Source organism: Humulus lupulus, chromosome 7, assembly GCF_963169125.1.
Source record: "Humulus lupulus chromosome 7, drHumLupu1.1, whole genome shotgun sequence".
Taxonomy (NCBI): Eukaryota; Viridiplantae; Streptophyta; class Magnoliopsida; order Rosales; family Cannabaceae; genus Humulus; species Humulus lupulus.
In genome coordinates this window covers 60,462,906-60,485,195 of record NC_084799.1, presented here as the reverse complement: position 1 = coordinate 60,485,195, position 22,290 = coordinate 60,462,906, and the positions used below count along the sequence as shown (strand labels likewise).

Genomic DNA, 22,290 nt, shown 5'->3' with positions numbered 1-22,290 from the left:
TTACATAGTGCATTAGATTCAAAGTACCAAAAGAGATAAAGTTTTACTGTGCAGTCCAATCAGTTACCAAAGTATAGCAATTGACTACTCCTACCAAATCCCTACTCCTTAGTATGAGATGCACATTTATTGACAACCCCTCCAAAATTTCAATTTCCCTCCATCAAACTCTGTGTATGAATTTATATGAATTCGACACTTATAAATTTACCATTGACAACTTTAACTTGTAGTGGTTCTCTTTCAAAATATCATGGAACATTCAAAAAACATTGACCCCTTAAACTTACGATGTGTTGGCCACCAGGGAGGTGTGCAATGTGAAAATAATGTGAAATATCGCCGCGAGACGAACACTGAAGGCTTACTTAGTATGGGATCTAGCAACTTCTCAGATAATGTAAGAAAATGTCGCTATGGAGAGGATGCTGTGATCCGAGTATCATGGACCACAAAAAATCCAGGCAGACTATTCTATGGTTGTCCCAATTATGTAAGCTTTCCTCTTACTAACTTTCTCTTTTATTTGTTACAAGTTTATATTTTTTGTTTCTTCGATTTTAACACAATCTTCTACAAATTATGATGGTCTGAAAGACCACCCTGGATCATGTTGGTTGTGGCCACTTCAGTTGGTGTGGACCTAAACTTTCTAACAGGCCGACGGAAGCAATGTGCATCTTAATCAAGCGTCTGAAAGTGGCAGAGGAAAATTATGCAAACAAGAAGAAAGAATGCATGAGGCTTAGGCTATTTATTATATGTCTGTCTGTCGTATTCTTTTGTGTAATGGTTATGTTCTAATTTGTGCACAAGCTTTACTAAAACTTGGTTCCAATCAAAACCATAAACTGTACTCATTTCTGTCAATCAAATAAGTATTGTTTGAAATAAATATTGGGTTGTATTTTTAAGATTAAAGAATTTGATCAAGCCTTTTGGTGATCACTTAATCGACAAGTATAGTAATGGTTTGAAGATATTGCTTATAAATACCAATATGTGTTTTACTGCCACTATTTTTTTTTTCAATTAATCTTAAACTATAACTCATGTACTTGGCCATTGAAATACAAAATTTTAACATTCCTCAATGGCTTAACATTACAAATACCAAGTTTTGTCAAATTTAGAGGTTCTTTTTTAAAATTAGAGATTCAAAGTTGAATCCAATTCATAAATAGGAAGGTATATTAACTGCTTCTTCATACCTCCAATCCATCTAGCATAACCAAAATATTAACCATTAATGTCCAAGTCTATGATCCAAAGTGGAACAAAGTCCATATGTCTGGCAAAAAAAAAGGTAGTCATCTTACATGTATTGGTTTTTAGTAAACCAACCCATCAAGAACATATATCGACATAGTTCATTCTTCCATCATCAAAACATTGAAGATTACCACAAAGAGGAAGACTCAAAATTAAAATTCAATTGTCTAAGATGCAACTGAAAATGTATAAAGCTAGATATGATAGCCTAGACTTCTAACGACCAGAACCTGAAGCTTACGAGCTATTGCATTACGACTAGCACTCTTGGTTTGAGAAGACACAGTTGGAATCATGTTTGCATGCTTAGCTTTCTTGGTTGAAAAATGACTATTAGACTGTGACTTAACAGGGCTCAGAAGTGGCTGGGAACTTTCACCATTGTTATTCCCAATTCTGTCAATTTCGCCACTGCCATCCACGCTGATTAATATATTATAATTTTCCTCACTTTCACGAACAACCCGCTCCCTTCCTTTGTTGAATTCATCACATACCAAAAGATTTCCAAATTGAAAACGTTCCGCAATAGCATCAACCTATGTATATAATTTTTGTGTCAATTTCATAAATAACAGTACGATGGAAAAAATAAATAGAACCACACATCCCTTAAACTAAAGTTTACATACCTTGTACGCAGTGGCATTTCCATCACTAAGGGCCTCCATGTATTTCAAAACAAACACTCTGCAGTCGTAGCTATTAGCTTGCTGAGGCAAACTTTTTTCTACAGAAATCTCAAACCCAGCAAATTTCCATCCGCTCTCTTGAGTGGCATTAATATCAAATGCAAATAAAGTGTCCAAGGTCTCCAACTATATCCACATATGACAAAGTATTCGGCAGACAATCATGTAATCAATTTTGAATAAACTAAATCTCATACATTTCTGTAGTACAACCAAATTTATCATCCATATCCCCATTTGTTACAAAAGAATCCCAGAGCACAGTGGTTCTGCATAGAAGATCCAATCGAACCACGAACATGTGTCTAGCTCTCGGATCTCCATCTTTCATTATCGGAACCACCATCTAAAATATACAAAGAATAATTATGAAAAACTCATACATGGTTGTATTGGTAATGAAACACATAGTCAATATATAAGTATAACTAAACAAATTGCAATATAAATCACTTCTTGGCACTTCCCAAAATTAGAAAAATGGTATTTTATCAATTTTTTTTCTTTCGTAGCATAATTAATTGAATACCCTTTACCAAAATGTTTTTCCTGCAAATAGATTTAATATAAAAACACTTCATTAAACCAGTTATATAACATTGTAATTTCAACCAGGCGAATATAAATAAACATGATCAAAAGTTTATATAAATCCAACTCACTGATACATTCATAGGCATAAACCATACTGTTGCATTTTCATCTAATTGTTTCTTATGCTCAGCTCTAGTCAATATCCTGGCATATGCGGAAACAATCTGCATAACAAGTTCACTATCCGAGTGAGATAAATTGGATTTCATATTAAAAATGTCAGTCAGTTAAATTTAATACTTGCCTCTCCCCGAACCCATCTCCCAGGTTCCAATGAACGCATGCACTCACGATCAATAACCAATCTATCATATTCACAAATCAGAGTGCTGCATAAAAAATTAATTAACATTAGTAAAGCTTAAAATCATAGTTGAATAGTATACTTAAATAACTTATACAAACTAATCTTCAAAGTCATGGTTGAAAATATAATCTGTCATCTTGTATGTCTACAGGGATGTAGGGTTTGAAATTATGAATGATCCTACTACAAGCCCTTCACTAGAACGAAAATGTTCTAGCCCAGCGTCACCCCAAGGATTTGGCTCTTTGGGTTTAGCAATTGACTTCCCTGCCTCAACAACCACATCTAGCAACTCCTGTGAAAAATTCATTGCAACATCATTGTGTTTTTCTCCATCAGTTGGTTTCCCTCCTCCCTGATTGACATTCTCCTCTCTTACAGATTTTTTCCCTAACAGTTTAGTTACCTCCTGAGTGACCATAGCCCTCAACTTATCTGGTAAAGCAACAACTAGTGCCATCAACCCCTCCACTTGATGGCCAACTTTTTTAAGCTTCTCCATTAGTATGATACCTCCCTTATAGTCCCCACTATGGCCAGACCATCCTTGCTGAGGGCCAATACTAAGTTCAGTGACAATGCGAACCTGTTAAAAAAGATAAGAATCGAAAAGCTACCAATTAGTCCACCAAGAAAGGTGTGTAATGTACAACTTACATAAAAAATAATTCACATACAGTTGTGTAGTTACTAAAACCTCCACGTTGGCATATGTAGCCCTTCACTTTTTTACACTATTCATCAGTCCAAAAGGTGAAATCGGTCAACATACGTGTTGGGGACTTGTATGTGGTTAGAGTACATGAAATGTCATAGTATAAAACAAAACAACAATTTATTTGTCCCTTTCATATTAAAATAATCCTCTAAACCAAATTTTAAGTAACTGAAAGAATAAGTACCTGAAGGAAAGCAGTGCATCCATTCAAGCGGAACAAGTTATCGGCTTGGTACTTTCTTGATAGATTTCATAAGACATCGGACGCTATGGGTGGCCTAGTTCTAATAAGGAATTCTACAAGAATCGCACACTGTGTTTATGTAACTTGTGCGCAACTAGTTTCCTAATCCAGGTACGAGGATGCTACCAACAATCACCAAAATAAAACTTGGCAAGAAAAATTCGTCTGCATTTGCATACTCTACCAACTGTGCTTCTAGGCTTGACAATGACACAAGCTTGTTTCCAGCAAGCATTCTACTCTTAATTTAACATTTAGGAATTTTTGCTTTCTCATTAATAATGTGGTTTCCGTTTGGAATGTCCATCACACGTTGGAAAACATCACCAGAAATGGGAAACATCTTCCCGTAAATTTTCATACAACTATTCTCAACATCAACTGACTCAACTAGCCACTGCGCCAAAGGGGTATACATACTAGGGAATTCGACTCTCAAATATGCTACAAACCCAGCTTCATGCACGATGGCCTTCTGTTCATCAAATAATTTATTCACAATTCGAGACACCCTCTCAAATGAGCATCGATTCACGATGTCACATGACCCAATCTCACGAGAGTCCACTTCTGTTTCTGCATCATCGTCATCATCATCAGTCTCATCTTGGTCTTCACCTTCAGAATCACAATCAGAATCAACTGGTGCCACCTCCTTCCCTTTTTTTTTATTTACCAGTTGAAATGCTCTTTAGGGCAAACCTCCATTGGGTTGATAGCTCCTTCTGAATCTAAACCCAAAAAAAATCAATAGTCAAACAATATACAAAAAATCTTGCACAATAAGGAAGTAATTCTACAAAGGTGGCTTACAAGTGCATTCTCTAGTCGTTTCTTCTCCCTTAGCAAATTTTTGAGCTTGGATGTCTCCTTCTTAATTGTTGCCAGACTATATGTCCTAAAATCAAGCCAATAACTAAATCACCCAAAATCATTAAGGCAACACTAAACTTATAGGGACAAGAAAAAAAAAATTACACAGCCTAGATCACCATCCTCACCGTTCTTGCCACCAGTACCTTCTTTCCTACCCACACCTCCTCGTTTACATTTTAAGGTCATTTCCCTAAATTTCCCAAATATGAATAAGATAACCAACAATTTAACCACCACATCATTCAATTAATCTCATTCTTAAAAATTTCAAGATTAATCTAAATATATGATTTTCATAAATAACAATGAAAAAAAGATTATCATACAGAAAGCACAACTATATCTCAAATTCGGTAACCAAACTAGTTGAAAATAGGTGATATAAATTTCACATAGCAATCATAATAACCAACACACTTCAAAAATATTGACCATACATTGGGTGCTTAAAAGAGAAACCCATTAACTTAACTATTTAAGACACACAAAATTCCATTATTCCAAAACCCTATAAAAAAATTGACTGAACATGCATTGATTTCTTAAAAAATAAACCCCTAGAAAATATTTTTTTTTTAAAAATAAAATGCAAATCACACAATGTTAATGATCTATGTCGATTATTATAGGGCTTATATTCCTCTAATGGATTTTTTAAAACTTAAAAAAAAAACTCTGTTTAAACGTAAAATACTCATATATTTAGTGTCCTCTATTATGCCATCCTTATCACCTTCATTAGTTTTTTAGTCCCAAAGTTCTACGATTTTCGTAGTTATACTCAACCTCGCCACGAAACCATGGCTAACACTTGATTCATCTTCAGTCAAAACTAGCACTATCATCTACAATCAAAATATAAGTAAATTAAAATAAATAATGCACCAATTTTTTTTTCTCAAATATTACCAGTCATCACCAAAACACATTACCTTTGGTCATTTCCTAAAAAAAATAGAACAAAATCTCCTCATTTATTTTAATAGTTTATTGTCTCAATGTCTCACCTAGGGACAAAAAAAAAGTTCAACTTTTCAAAATCTGTCTACATATCCGACTCTTTTACTCAGTCATTCAAAAAGACTCAATAAAAAAGATATTCAACATACACTCCATTAAAATAAGCTCACAAAAAAGAACTTAAGACAAAAAAAAAAAAAAAAAAAACAGGGCTTCAAGCAAATGCAAAATAAAAGAGAATAAAAATGCCCAAAAATGGCTGAGAACTCCTTAAGAGTTGATCGTTTAAACACCTCCCACCCTTCTCTCCACTTTTTTTGAAACTCCAACCCTCATGTTTAGACGATGAGTAGAATAAAGAGGGAGAGAACAAAAGGAGACAATGAAGCACATCTGTGAAGTTCAACTTGGGTTTATGGGTGAATATGAAAAGAATAGAAATGTTTTTTTGGGTTAACCGGTTGACAGTAAAGAGCATGGGTTCTTCAATATAGACTACCCCTACTCTTGTAGCATGTTAAATGTCTGTCAATGTTAGTGTAGATTTTTCTCCCAAGCAAAACTCCTCATCCACACGATCTACCACTTACAGGCACACTTATAAACAATGGCAAGGATACAATGTTCACAAACTCTTCCCACCTGTTAGATCAAAGGAAATACAATCAACGACCCCGATTTGCAAACGACACGCGTCCCGATTTAGTACCAGGCGGGACTAAATCGGGGTCCATTTTTATATATATATATATATATGACATATAGGTATGTGTGGGAAGAATATAAAGTAATTACATATAATACTTGAATAAATACAATATGATAAAAACAATATTTATATCTACTAAATTAAAGATACATAGATATTATAATTATAAATAACACAATATAAATAACTATAATAGAAATAGAAGTTACAATTAATCTAGACAATAATTATAATGAACAATAATAACAAAAAAATAAAAACCGACGCCTATGTAGCATACAGTTTCCTCCAGGATACAATGGAAAATGACGAGTAACTCAATTACTTCGTCGAAATAAATATGTCGAACTCTACCATACTAAGAATATAAAACTTTTAACTAAAACCGTAAACTAAATATAACTATATACCTTAAGCAAGGATTTATTAAACTACAAGGCCATGAATCATTTATATAGGCCAAGAAAGTAAAATAAAACCACTCAAAAACAATGTGAGACTAATCCAATTTTTCAATTCAAATAAAAACTTCTAACAATCCCCCACATGAATGAAAAACTGACTCAAAGAAAAAACAACAAAAAAATTAGACCTAGGTGATAGAGTTCAATGTTAGAAACTCACATAGGATAGGTAGGTGTTATCCCACTACTACAAAAAAGAGCAATTGTGTCAGTCAAACGCGTCAGTTAACACAGTTGACTGACGTTGTTGAACAAAAATTAGCATTTGTGGCAGTTGTGCACTACCACAAATGCGGGGGCATTTGCGTTAGTACGTATACTGCGGCGTTAAATGGGATTGTTTGCGTCAGTGCCACCGTGATGCTGTTAATGGGACGTTTGCGTCAGTGGGCCACTGATGCAATTGACCCGTTAACAATATAACCCTCTTCGTCCCCGAGCCCAGCAGCCATTGACCTAAAATTTTCAGAAAAAAAATAGATGCGCTATTTTGAAGAAATTCCAGCGACGCCTCAATGAGTTTTCCCTCATTTTGGTGAGTTTTTCTCTCTTTTTTTCAATTTTAATGTAAAAATAATGATATATATATATGTTTATGAACCTTATACATAGTTTTTTTATATAGATTTTGTATTTTTGAAGATTATTGTTTGAAAACCCATAAACTTTCTTAGTTTTTTTGGGTTTTCTACTTCAAGAACCCACATTGCTCAATTACCACAAGTGCAATTTTATTAATTTTTATGATTTAAATTTAATTTTTGTGATTTTTTTTTTATAAATTGACTATATTTCAGATTTTTTAATTTTTGGATAGTTTTATATTAATGATTGTGTAATTGTTTTAGGTTTAAACTTTGCATTTTAATATTTTATTTTTTTAGATGTTTTTTTTTATAATTTCTTTATTTTTTGTTAACTTTTTCAAATTTTTTTAAAATTTAATTTAATTTCAGATTTACTTATGTAAATGAGTATATATTAATGTATATATTTTGTATAAGTTCTACTTTATTAATTATTTAGTTTGAATATTTTGAGTAAATTTTTCTTTATATTTTGTTAACTTTTTAAATTTATTTTAAAATTTTGGGTTTAATTTTTTAAAATATGTATATATTAAATTATTTGTTTTCTTTAAGCTATATTTTATTATTGATTTAGTTTGAATATTTATAGTAGATTTTTCTTTACGTGATTTGTTAACTTTTTTTGAATATATATATTTATTTCGGGTTTAAGTATTTAAATGAGTACATATAACAATTTTTTTTTCTTTAATCGCTTTATTGTTTATTTAGTTACAATATAGCTTAAATATATTTTTCTTTATATTTTGTCAACCTTTTTATTATTTTTTTGTTTATTTTTATATTTTCATAGGTATTTTGTTGACAACTTTGTTGGTGAGATCAAGCTTTGGAGGATTTTATATTAGAGGTAATATTTTAAACTTTAATGTATAATTAAGATATTGAACTTAGTGGAATGTATGAATTATAAAATAGTGGAGATAGGTATTGAGACTGTGTGTTACGGTGATATAAGGTTGTAATTATGCATGTTTGATTGATTAATTTGTTTGTTGTGTTTATGTGATGAATATAGGTTCATTTAAATTTTGTGAAATGTGATAGAAATAGGGGAAATGCTGCCAAATTTTCTTTTAGATTTAGTAATATGAGAATTATGAATGTTTGATTGATTTGTTGAATACTTTTGTGTATATCATGTGTTGTATACATGCACGTTTTAAATTTGGGAAATGTGATAGAAATAGGGGAAATGCTGCCCAATTTTTTTGGACGTATTGTTTCCTTTATTTACTTGTCAATTAGGTAATCCATGAACCTAATTGTTAATGTTTGTTGCTTTGTTTGTTTGTTTTTTTTTTGTGTGTGTGAAGTTTGACAATGGATAGAGATTGGATGTCAGCAGATAGGTTATCCGTGAAATATAGGAATGGAGTTGAGTTTTTCTTGCATTTTTGTGCAAGAAATACTCAATCTCCTAATAGTATTCCTTGTCCTTGTGTTAAGTGTGATAACGTTGTCAGGATGCCAATTTTTAAAATAAAGGATCACTTATTTAGGAATGGAATAGACAAAGGTTATAAAGTATGGTTTTTGTACGGAGAAAGAATGAAAGTCAATGATGAGGGATCATCTAAGAATAATAAGTATTTTGATGTGGTTTATGAAGTTGATGATATTGCAGAAATGATTGATGATGCATGTTGACCCTCGTTTTGGTCAACTGACACAGAGTCAAACGCTTGATGTGACAGAAAGTATTGAAATAAGTCTAATGGAAAGAACAGTAAACGATACAACAAATTATAGTGGTTTGGCCCCACGAATTGGTAATGACCTATGTCCACTTAAGCTATTATTGACATTGATTCTCAAAGGAGTGATCAAAGAACTAGGGATTCGATTTTCACAAGCCTTAGAGGGATGAATAATACAATCGAAAGGTAATAGCTATAATTCTCTTGTAAAGCATAAACTCAAATCAGCCAAAAGTCCCTTTCTTGAGCTATTTCACTCTATTTAAAGGCTCAAGGAGGATTACATGAATTTGTTACAGATATTCTTTCCTAATTAATCGGATAATCAGGAATCATGGGAGATAATCTCGGATATGATTACAATTGCACAAGATCATCTCAAAATATACGGAGTATACGACCAAGCTGGTCGTATATAAAATCCAAATGTTATGTCAGGGGAATCTCCTTGGTCGATGGTCAAACAAAAACCTCTGCTAGGTGTCAACCACGTGTTAAAAATGTTTGCCACGTCATCCACGCCTGCTCTTTGGATAACAATGCACAATATGAATCACATGTGGATCCAATTAAAATTCAGTCAATCTTAGAAGATGCTAAGAAACCTATTTTCCCTAATTGTACAAGGTTCACTAAATTATCAGCACTGCTTAGGTTGTATAACTTAAAAGCCAAACATGGGTGGAGTGATAAGGGAATGACAGAGTTGTTAGCATTTTTAGGAGAATTATTACCAGAAGGTAATGAAATGCTGTCTTCATTTTATGAAGTAAAAAAGACATTGCGTTTGTTGGGCATGCAATATGAAAAAATACATGCTTGTCCTAACGATTGCATCTTATATCGAAAGAGATTTGTTGATGCAATTGCATGTCCAACATGTGGCGAGTCTAGATGGCAAAAGAAAAAAAAAATCAGATGCAGTTAGAAAAGGTGTCCCTGCAAAGGTTTTATGGTATCTACCACCGATACCTCGTTTGGTTCAGTTGTACCGAAATGATGATCAACCTAAAGATTTAATTTGGCATGCCAAAGATAAAGTAAAGGATGGTAAGCTGAGACATCTAGCTGACTCGCCAGCTTGGAAAACAATAGATGTTAAAGTTCCTGAATTTGGCAATGAATCGAGGAATATTCGTTTAGGTCTTTCTGCTGACAGAATTAATCCACACACTTCCCTTAGTAGTAAATATAGTTGTTGGCCTGTAATGCTAGTCATCTATAATCTACCGCCATTGTTGTGTATGAAGAGGAAGTTTTCCATGTTGACCTTGTTGATATTTGGTCCTAAACAACCTGGAAATGATATTGATGTATACGTAGCTCCTTTAATTGCTGATTTGAGCACATTTTTGTATGAGGGGGATAATGCTTATGATGCTTATAGGAAAGAAAATTTAAATCATAAAGCAGTGTTGTTGAATACTATTAATGATTTTCCAGCCTTAGGTAATCTTTCTGGATCTAGTGTGAAAGGGTACAAGGCATGTCCCATTTGTGCAGAGAGGACTCACTCTGAATATTTAAAACATTCTATAAAGATTTGTTATATGGGACACCGAAAGTTCTTATCCGAAGAACATAAATTTTGAAGTTGGATAGATGCCTTCAATGGTAAACCTGAATTTGGAAAGGCTCCACCACCTTTGCTTGGAGGAAAATTGTTAACAAAGTTGAACAAAGTTCAATACAAGTTCGGTAAGCCTAGAAATTATACAAATAAGAGAAAAAATGTTAGACGTAAAAAAATAAAGGAGGTTGTAGATGGTGCGACGGGTTGTTGGGAAAGGAAATCTATTTTTTTAGCTTGAATACTGGGAGCATTTGGTTTTGCGGCATAACTTGGATGTGATGCACATTGAGAAAAACATGTTGGATAGCTTAATTAATACATTGCTGAATATTCCTAGTCGGAGTAAGGATGGAATTAAAGCTTAGTTGGATTTAAAAGTAATGGGTATATGCAGTAAGTTACAACCAGAGGTTGGTGAGAGACGAACCTATTTACCACCTGCGTGTTATACCCTGTCTAAAGAAGAAAAACAAATTGTATGTCATTCTTTGTCGAATGTGAAAGTACCGGAAGGTTATTCTTCAAATATTTATTCTCTGGTAGATATGAAAATTTTGAATTTAGTAGGAATGAAGTCTCATGACCATCATACACTACTTGAACATCTTCTACTGGTAGAAAATCGACTTGTAGTGATGTATTCAAAGCAAGAAGTGAGGGTCGTAATTATGAGGTCGAGTACAATCATTTTGGTCGAGCGATGGGAAAAAGGGGGATCAAGATGAATAACACCATTGGTCTTATATCACGCACAATTATTGCTTTAGATGTCGACAATTGGAAACAAATGTCGAAGGATAAAAAGGAGACTATATGGGGTCAAATACAGGTAAGCTATAATATTAACTATTAAATTTATCCTAATAAATTAATCTATTGAAAAAGTTTAATATTTTTGGGTTCGTTTGTGCAGACTACATTCAAACTTTCAAATTCTTCTAAAACAAACGTCCTCAAAGAAGCGGGAAAAACATGGAGAAATGGAAAACAAGACTAACAAAAGATCTTATTTATGTATATAAGAATGTAGCTCCTCAGCTTCTTGCCAAGCCGCCATCAGACTACGTCATGTATTACAAACCTGAAGATTGGAAAAAAATTGTTGCGAAAAGACTAACCCCAGATTGGGAAGAGATGAGGAAAAACAACAAGATGCTTAGGCTCAGAACAAGTATCCACATCACTCAGGGCGTGGTGGTTATGCACTGGTAGAGCAACAAATGGAACGAGAATCGGGTAATGAGTTGACCGAATATGACAGATTTGAGATGTGGACAAAGGCACAGATGAACAAGAAATGAGAAGTTATTAATGAAGAAGCTCGAGAGGTGGTGAAGAGGATTGTAAGTGTTCTTTAATTTTTTTTAAAAAATAATTTTAATGATTAATGTGTGTGTTAAATTCTAATTGATTTACTAACTATGTTTATAGGCATAATACATGCAAAAAGTAGCAGAAGGTGAGTTGGTGGAGGAAGGTTCAAACAATATACTAACAATGGCATTATGCACTCAAGAGCATGGGGGACGTGTAGGGGGATCGGTGCACATGTCGCTCCACGTCAATTTTTCATGTCCCAGCTCCTAACAGATTCATTCACAATCAAAAAGGTATGGAAGATGCTCGTTATAAAGACCTTGAAGAGAAATGGTGTCAATATGAAGAAAGGGCATGTCAACAGGAAGAAAAGTTAAACCAGTTGATGGCGCATATTGCATCTCAATAGAGCGGTGCATTTGGATCTTCAAATGCATCTGGTTCGGGTGTAAGAGGAGCCTCAAACACACCACACGCACCATATGCCCCTCCACCACTGACACAGGCACCATATGCTCCTCCACCACCGACATGGACATCATATGCTCACCGACCACCCTCACTCCTCCACCACTAACACAGGCACCATGTGCACCCCCACCACCACAGTCAAATTTTCTTGATAAGGTAGTTTCTTATTTAATCATCATTTCATATATTTGATAAAGTAAAAATAAACTAGTTTATTGAAAAATCGAACATATTAATTGTAAGTTATATCTTGGTTCGACACAAAATATAGTTGCAAAGGGGAAACTTTTAAGTACATGTTGCATAGAAATACATAGCGTTCAACTGCCTCCTGGAATTTATCGTGTGAGAATTGAGGTAGCCATTCAAGAGAACGCTAGTTTACATCATCCGCTTACAATGGAAGGTTATACATTGGTTGGACAAGCAGTCGGGTACGATGTTGGATGGCCACAACAATGGGTCCTTACTAATCAACAAACGAAAGATCCACTTGCGCCCTCTACTCATCAACCAAGACAATCAAAGAAAAGAATAAAGGTATTGACACAGGAGCCTATAAAAGTGCCTATGACAAGAATGTTGAAGTGTTTGGTGAAATTTATTAATAAATGGAAAGCTGACCGCGTGATAGAAATTCCAATTGTAGACAAGGTATTTGGATTCCAAACTATCACTCTGTTAGGGAAAGATGATATCCTCCACTTTTGCAACTATGAGATGATCGGACAGACTGAGCTAGCATTATATATGAGGTACAATGGTGTTTATAATCTTTTAGTTTATTTAGTGTAACTTGAAATTTAATAGTTTCTTGACTTTTTTAATTATATGTAGCTTGCTCAATGATTTAGTGCAAACGAAGGGGTTGAACCACATATACACTTTCATGCATTGCTCTTTAGTGTCCACTAATGTAGGAACCAATGAAATACGTGCTAAAAATCTCTTCGGTCGGTTTCTACAGATGGAGCTAGAGACACAGTTTCTAATTTGTCCTTGGAACAACAAGTCAACACAATTTTATATTCATATATTTTGTTTATTAATAAATATCTTACACAAGTTTTTTTTAATGTAGCTATCATTGGATGTTAGTATTAATTCAGCCACACAGTCATTCGATAGCTGTTTTGGATCCTGTAAAATCACATTTTCGTCCGGAAATCAAGGAGATAATTATCATGTAAGTTATACATATTACTTAATTAATTTATGATTTTATTTCAAACTCATATCTGGGTAAATATTAATATTTTGTGCAAGGAATTAGATCAATATGATACACTTCGAAGACAAAAAGAGTCAATCAATCTAAAAGTTTGTATTCTAAGGTAAGTAAATTATATTACTTATAGTATTAAAGTTTTTGACATAATTTTATTATAATAACTTGCTTAATATAATACTTAAATTTGGATAACTATGTTGTAATAGTGTCGAAACCAAACTGGGCCAACCGAGTGTGGCTTTTACATTATGAAGTTTGCTAGAGAGTTGATTTCACAACCTAGACCAAAGACCTACATGAAAAATGAGGTATTGTTTTACCTTTTAATTTTAATTTGAACTATCGTTCATGATTTTATTTGGATGATTTCTAGCTTATTATTTTAAATATTTTCTAATTAGTTTACGAATACAATACCATATTTGGCTCACGAAATCAACGAGATACGGGATGAATGGACTGAATCAATTATGGCATATCTCAGTTAGCAAATGAGCAAGTTGGTGAGGAAGTTTTAGTTTAAGTAGGTTTAATACTTAGAAATTTACAACAAGAGTACCTATATACATATATTAACTTTGAAATCTAAATTACTTTTGTAGATTTGATCACAAATGTGAACTTTAGATAAATGTTTAAAAAAATTATACTGTTGTTTTTCTGTTTATACTGCTGTTTTTTTGTTTCTACTGCTGTTTTTTTTATCAAAATAGGCCAGGGAAATTGGCATAAACATTTGCAATTTCCGTGTTTAATAATTTATGTGAAAGTTCCCAACTGACGTAAAAAAAACTCGTGTTTAACATTTGTGGCAGTGCCCCACTGACGCAAATGTCAAGAGTTTGCCTCAGTGGGGCACTGTCACAAATTGGCATTTGCGGCAGTGCCCCACTTGACGCAAATGCCAAGAGTTTGCGTCAATGAGGCGAGGTCACAAATCTGGCATTTGTGGCAGTGCCCCACTAATGCAAATGTCCGCCTGGTTTGCGTTACGAGATTCTGCGTCACATATAAAACTGACGCAAAAACTCAATTGTGGCAGTTAGAAACTAACACAAATGAATTTTTTTGTTGTAGTGTCCTTTGAACCTTCCCTTGTGTAAGTATATTTACTTTACTAGCTAATCAGTAGCGTAATGTCTTTGAATTTTTTTTTCATTCGTGTAAACGATGATATACCACACACATGAATCTTCGTGGCATATTTTGGCTCTCAATATTATGTTCTTTTTTGGCCATGAACATTTCCATGGTTCTGCAATAGATATTCCAAGAATTGAGCCATATTTAATTCCTATAGAAGCGGCCCATCTTTTCTCACACATAGGTGATTTTCTTAATTAAGAGTAACTCGTTTTACTTTGCTCGACATTTCGACGCATAAGAAATCATTAAAAGCATAACTTAACATTTTCATTACGGTTATCACTGTTTCATCATAAGAATGGCAATGAGGATAACCCCCACAGTGATCCAACATAGTCTTTACAATTTTAGATGTCCCTTTGAACATAGATCTTGGGATCTCAAATCAACTAGGTTGGGTGTCTACTGCATTGATTTTTTATTCATGGGCTTTAGTCCAATTCCCTTTGATGAATTTTCAATCAACTCTCTATTTAACCCTTTGCTTAGCGGATCCGCAATATTATCCTTTGACTTCACATAATCAATAGAGATAACTCTAGTTGACAATAGTTGTCTAATGGTATTGTGTCTACGACGTATATGTCTAGACTTACCATTATACAAATTATTATGTACCCTACCAATTGCAGATTGACTATCACAATGTATGCCAATAAATAGTACTGGTTTATGCCATTTTGGAATATCTTCTAAAAATTGATGAAGTCATTTAGCTTCTTCGCCACACTTGTCTAAGGCAATAAACTCAGATTCCATCGTGGATCTAGCTATTGCCGTTTGTTTAGAAGATTTCCATGATACAGCTGCACCACCGAGTGTAAACACATATCCACTCATAGACTTTGAGTCTTTCATATCAGATATCCAATTAGCATCATAATACCCTTCAAGTACTGTTGGATATTTATAGTATAGTGCAGCCCATAGCTACGAGTAAATCGCAAGTACCTAAGTACTCTTGTTATTCCTTTCCAGTGGTCAGACCCTGGATTACTCGTGTATCTACTTAGTTTACTAACTGCATAGGATATATTAGGTCTTGTACAACTCATTAAGTACATTAGACTTCCAATAATTCTAGAGCACTCTACATGAGAGACACTCTCCCCTTTGTTCTTGAACAAATGTAGACTCGAATCTATAGGGGTTCTAGATACACCAGAATCTTCTTTATTGAATTTCTCAAGAATTTTGTCCACATGATGTGATTGACTTAGAATGATCTTATCAGATGTCCTTGACATTTGAATCGCCAAAATGACATCTGCTAGACCCATATCTTTCCATGCCAAATTTTGAGTTCAACATACTCTTGATAGATTTGATCATCTTATCACTACTTCCAACAATGAGCATGTCATCTACGTATAGACATCTTTAACATAAATACATTTATCGCATTCATTGATTTTGAAGCCTTTTGCCAACATTGTTTGGCCAAATTTCTCATGCCATTGTTTTGGTGCTTGCTTTTAACCATATAAAGATTTCACCAATTTACAAACTTTCCTTTCTTGTCCTGGGGAGGAAAAACCCTCAGGTTGTTCCATATAAATTTTTTCATTTAAATCCCCATTTAGAAAAGCAGTTTTCACATCCAGTTGATCTACTTCAAGATTGCGCAACGCAACAATATCAAGTATCATCCTAATGGAATTTATTCTCTTCACAGGAGAATAAGTGTCAAAGTAATCAAGGCCTTCACATTTCTTATAACGTTTAATTACAAGTCGTGCCTTATACTTATCAATTGAACCATCAGCTTTCATTTTCCTCTTGAAAATCCATTTGGCCCCTAAAGGCTTACATCCTGGAGGAAGATCTACCAACTCTCAGGTGTGATTTTGAAGTATGGATTCAACCTCACTATTAATAGCTTCTTTCCATAAAGAGCCTTTTAGTGTAATTCACAGCTTCATCAAAGCTTTGAGGTTCACCTTCTAGCAAATAGGTCAGAAAATTTGGACCAAAAGACTGTTATGTTCTAATTCTTTTGCTACGTCTAGGTTCATCCTCACACTCTTGATTTTGATCCTGACTATTTTCAGCAATAGTCTCATGTGGTCATTTTAACAAACTTGAATCCTCTTTTGATCTACATGGAAATATGTGTTAAAAGAACGATGCATTTCTGGACTCCATTATTGTGTTTTTGTGTATGTCAGATGTTTTAGACTCATGCTCCAGAAACTGATACGCGCTACTATTATGTACATAACCAATGAAAATGCAATCTTTGGACCTATTTTTACCATTTTTGGTAAAGGTACAACCACTTTGGCAATACACCCCCACACTCTTAAGTATTTGAAGGAAGATTTTGTTCATTTCCATAACTCATAAATGGTCTTATCTTCTTTCTTTTTGGGTATTTATCCAGCCCCAAATACAAATATCTCTACTAGATAATTTCCAAAGAATACTAGGAGGATATAGCCCATGCCTTAGCAAGTCTAGTTTCTTTGAAAATATTAAGTTCCCGGAACTTCTCTAGTGAGATTTAAGTTCAAACGAACTTTTCGCAATAACAATATCTTTCAATATATAGATATAGAAATATCACTAATAAATATATTAAAAATTATAATAATATAAAATATATCTAACATTCAAATATTATATTTAAACATGAATCTGTTTTAAGATTGTGGGAAAAATATAACGTAATTAGATATAATACTTGAATAAACGCAATATGATAAAAACAATATTTATATCTACTAAATTGAAGATACCTAAATATTATAATTATAAATAACACAATATAAATAACTATAATATAAATAGAAATTATAATTAATCTAGACAATAATTATAATGAACAATAATAACAACAAAATAAAATTCGAGGCTTGTGTAGCACACAGTTTTCTTAAAACAGATTCGCCACCTCCAAGATGTTTTGACGTCTGTCTCCCAGGATACAACGGAGAATGACAATTAACTCAATTACTTTGTCGAACCAAATATGCCCGAACTCAACCGCACTAAGAATATACAACTTTTAACTAAAACCATAAACTAAATATAATTATATACCTTAAGCAAGGATTTTTTTTTCTATATTAAACTACAAGACCATGAATCCTTTATATAGGCCAAGAAAGTAAAATAAAACCACTCAAAAATAATGTGGAACTAATCCCATTTGTTTTTCAATTCAAATAACACTACTACAAAAAAGGCTTTTAAGGACTCGCGGAGCGCGAGTCCTCTATTTGCGAGCCTTAAAAATTGAGGTTTTTTAGAATTCGCGATGCAAGCCCTAAAAGAATATTTTTTGGATTTGCATTACGAGTCCTAAAAAGTTTTATTTTTAATTTTAAAAAATTGAATTGGTAGCCAAAGCTCCTGCCGGAGCTCCGGCGATAGCGGCAACGCCACTACCCTACACCGGTGGTTCAAGAAAACAGTGATTGGCTTTCGAAGCCTAAGGCTCGGGGAACATCGTGGTGGTGGTGGTTTTTCGTGGAACGGAACGTGGTTGCCCGATTGGAGGCAAAAAGTTTCGAACTCCATAGATTCTGATGAACACCAAAAATGAAATCTGGCGACTTCTAACCCGATCGTTGGTTGGGTTTTGCTCGTATGAAAGTGTTGAGTACGATGGTGGTGGTTGCTCGACTCACAACGACCCAAGGTGGTCAGAATCTCGTCAATAACTTTGGGTAAACCCAAAATCGCAGGCGCCGTTGTCCGTCTTAGGTGGCGCATGAGGGTTTGGGCTCACGGGGTTTAAAGCTTTGGTTGCCTCTGAAGCTCCCTGGCTGGGGAAGGTTGCTGGTGGCGGGGGGGAATGTGGCGGCTGGGCTCTGCAAAGTATCAAGCGAGAGAGATGGAAGGAGACTTCGGGTGTGGGAGAGAATCCGAGAGAGAGGAGAGAGAAAGATGAGGGGGCTGAGTGGGAGATAAGATTTTTTTTAATTTAGTTATTAATAAAACTTTAATTTGTTAATTTAGGGCACTCAAAGTATGTCCTTAAAAGTCTTCACTCACTCAAATTTCATCATAGTCTTTTAGGACTCACATCAGTATGCGAACCCTCAAAGATATTTTTTAAGGACTCTTAATGAGTGTCTTAAAATGTCCAAGAACTTTTGTTTAAAAAAATAAATTCAAACTTTTAGGACACGCATCAGTACGCGAGCCCTAAAAAGAAATTCTTTAAGGACTCTCAATGAGTGTCCTAAAAGTCCAGGAGATGTTTTTAGGGCTCGCATTTAGGTGAGTGCCCTAAAAAAATGTGTCATAAAAGCATGTTTTTGTAATAGTGTAAAAACTTCGAACAGTATGCATGTACATATATATACACAACCTACCCACGTGATCATCACGAGATATGACATAATATTAAGTGAATAATAATTCATGGAATTGCATAAATATATATATATATATGTATATATATACTAGGTGGAAATAATGTGGAATGCTTAGTTTTAAATTTGTAAACATTGTCTATAATTTTAATAAAAATCGGTTCACTGTTTTTTTTAAATATATATATATATAATAGAATGATTTATAGTTCTATAGTATATATAAATATTTATATCAATAATCTCTACATGTATGACATCTAAACGCAACGTTGACATATATATATATATTTACATGACTACATGACATATATATATATAAAATATAATAATATTTAAAAAGAAATTAATAATAGAAATAAAATAAGAATACAAAAAGTCATAATGTAGACAGTAATGTACATGCATTAATTATTTTTAGTTTTTAATGTATCTCACAATGTCCTTTGGTGAATTTGATGAAGAAAAAGAGCTCCAATCACTTGATAAAAAATAAATTATCACACAAATTTATAAGATAAAAAAATGATATGTATGTATTTATTATTTTTAAATAAATATGATTTAATTATTTAATAAATTATTATAAAATATCTTAAAAATATCATTTTTTAATTAAATTATTTATTGATTTCTGTATAAGTTTATGTTCTAGTTTTTGTATTTGGTACTGACAACAAAAAATTATATATTTATTATAATATTAAATTTTATTTAAATTATTAAATATATGATTTTATTATTTTTAAATAATTATTATTGTAAAATATCAAAAAACAATATTATATATTAATTTATTTAAGTTTAAGTCATGTTTCTAATTTATAATTAAATATAAAAATATTCTTTTAAATATAAAAGTTAAACGAAAAACTTAAAACTATTAAAACAAAACAAAAAAAATTCTTTATTCATACAGAAGAGATATAATAACATGTATAACAATGTAACCTTTTCGCGTTAAATTATATATCACAATACGTCGCCTTTCTAAGCTGGTTATTTTCAAATAGGCAAAACAACATCTGGCAAGGACCTGTTGAGCCTTTCCTTAGGCTCACTCTGCCACAGACGAATAATCCCGTAACCACCACCACCACCACCACCATTCAAAACCCTAACAATCACAGTAAGCCACGTGTCGAAATACTCACGAAGCTGAGTCATAATCCCCTCCTCGAGTGACCACACATGCGCCCAGTAGACCTTCGATCCCTGCCCCTCCCACCCCTCCACGACCACGCGGTCGCCAATGCCGGTCACGCTCCTCGGCTTGAATTTGAACTCCACACGCCGCGACTCTCCAGTGAGCAACCTCATCAAGTGTTGGCAATAAGGCGGCCCGTGGAACGACCACTCGAGGTCGGCAGCCACTGCGCGCGAAACCGCAGCCGTGTCGTTACTCGCCAAGGCCTCGTAGAATGCCTTGACGGCTTTTCTGTTACCTTCCGCCGGCTCTTGCTCCGACGACAGAAACTCCGCTAGTGTTACTTTTTCGGGCATTGATGATACGACCCCGTTTTGGGTTCTGATCATCTTTTTAGCCCAAACTCTAGTGTGCATGCATGGGAAAACTGATCAGAAGAGAAGCTTAACTATAACTAAATATATAGTAAGTATTTGTGAGATAGAGAGATCAAATCGTCAACGTCGTCGTTTAAATCTATTAATTAATTAGCGGCTCCGATTGTTTTTTATTTTGTAAGTATTTGGGGACGGTATGTAAGATATATCTGTTAAGCAAATAATGGCAATAATGTTAGGATTTGAATATGTTAAATTTTTTAAAAATAAATATTCCAGAGACTTCTGAGCGATAAAGACTTTTTTTGGTCTATCTTTCAATGGTTGCTTTCTTGATTAACAAAACAACCCTTAAGAAATGCAAAATATGTTGATCATTAATATATCTAATAAAAAAAGGTAATAGACATGGACATAAATGGTTATAAGCTGTATGGGATAACACCGTGAACTATATAAATTTATTATTATACAATACACAACGATTTTGTAATAAGGAATATTATGACTTTTGGGCAGACAACCAAGACAAAACTAAGCAGTGTACTACTCAGTTTGAGTTCACACTGCTGGTATGCATATATTACAAAACCTGCTGTGCCATTTGGTTTAAGATTTATTGATAGCTATATACGATAATCTATTATATTGTTTGCTTTATTTCGAAAATTTTGGCATATATATACAAAAAGGATATATTTTCATATATTATAAGCGTAAGTTTAACGGTGATTATTGTTATCCGTCACATTTAATAATTTTTTATTATTTTCTAACACAATTAATTTTAAAATGATATGATCTAAATAAGGTAAATAATTTAAAAAAAAAACTAAAAAGTAATAAAGTTATCTTTAAATAAGGTGTAAATAAATTTAAAAAAAATAAAAAGTAATAAATTAGCGTCATAATAATTTATCATCACATATTTTGTTTCAATTTTCATATTAAAATATTTAAATTACTCTATCAATTATGTTTTCAAAACTATAACAAAAAATATTTGTGTGCTTAAATTTATTCTTTTCTTGGTTTTATTACTATCTATTTTTTCATTTGACATATTTTATTTATCCAAATAAACATGTAATAGTGAAATAAAACATAAATATACACATTTTCTTATTTTGCCATATAGTTTTTTTTAAATGAGAAATTACTTATATTAATTATTCTACCCATTAATTAAATAATATATATTTATATATAACTTTTTGTTTGGTTTTAAAATTTTAAATTAAAACTAAAAATGCATCATATCTTTATATATAAAAAGTGTGTATCTAACAAATTCTATGTTTAACGACTTTTTTTTTAAAACTATAGATAATGTTTTAGTTGATTTTTTTAAAATATGTTTTATGTCATTCATTTATAATGTATGAGATTATTTTATTTAAAATTTATATAATAATTAAAAAATATATAATAAAAATAAATTAATATATTATTTTTTAAATAAAATTAAGCAAACGTGCAATGCACAACTTTCACCCAGTATATATATACATGTGACAAAAAGAAATCAAAACAATTACAAAAGAAAAAGAAAAAAAAAAGCTAAATCAAACTGCAACTCC

General features: G+C 33.0%; 1 protein-coding gene across 1 annotated transcript; it reads right to left on the bottom strand.

Annotated features, from left to right (window-relative positions):
* Positions 1–20,191: 20,191 nt before the first annotated feature.
* LOC133791758 (senescence associated gene 20-like) lies at positions 20,192–20,689 on the bottom strand. The gene has a single exon (XM_062229674.1). It carries the CDS (start codon positions 20,687–20,689, stop codon positions 20,192–20,194), a length of 498 nt encoding a protein of 165 aa, XP_062085658.1.
* Between the last annotated feature and the right edge of the window lie 1,601 nt (positions 20,690–22,290).

Excerpts from the sequence above, each read along its gene's own strand:
- LOC133791758 (XM_062229674.1), bottom strand. The coding sequence starts at position 20,689 with ATGCCCGAAAAAGTAACACTAGCGGAGTTTCTGTCGTCGGAGCAAGAG.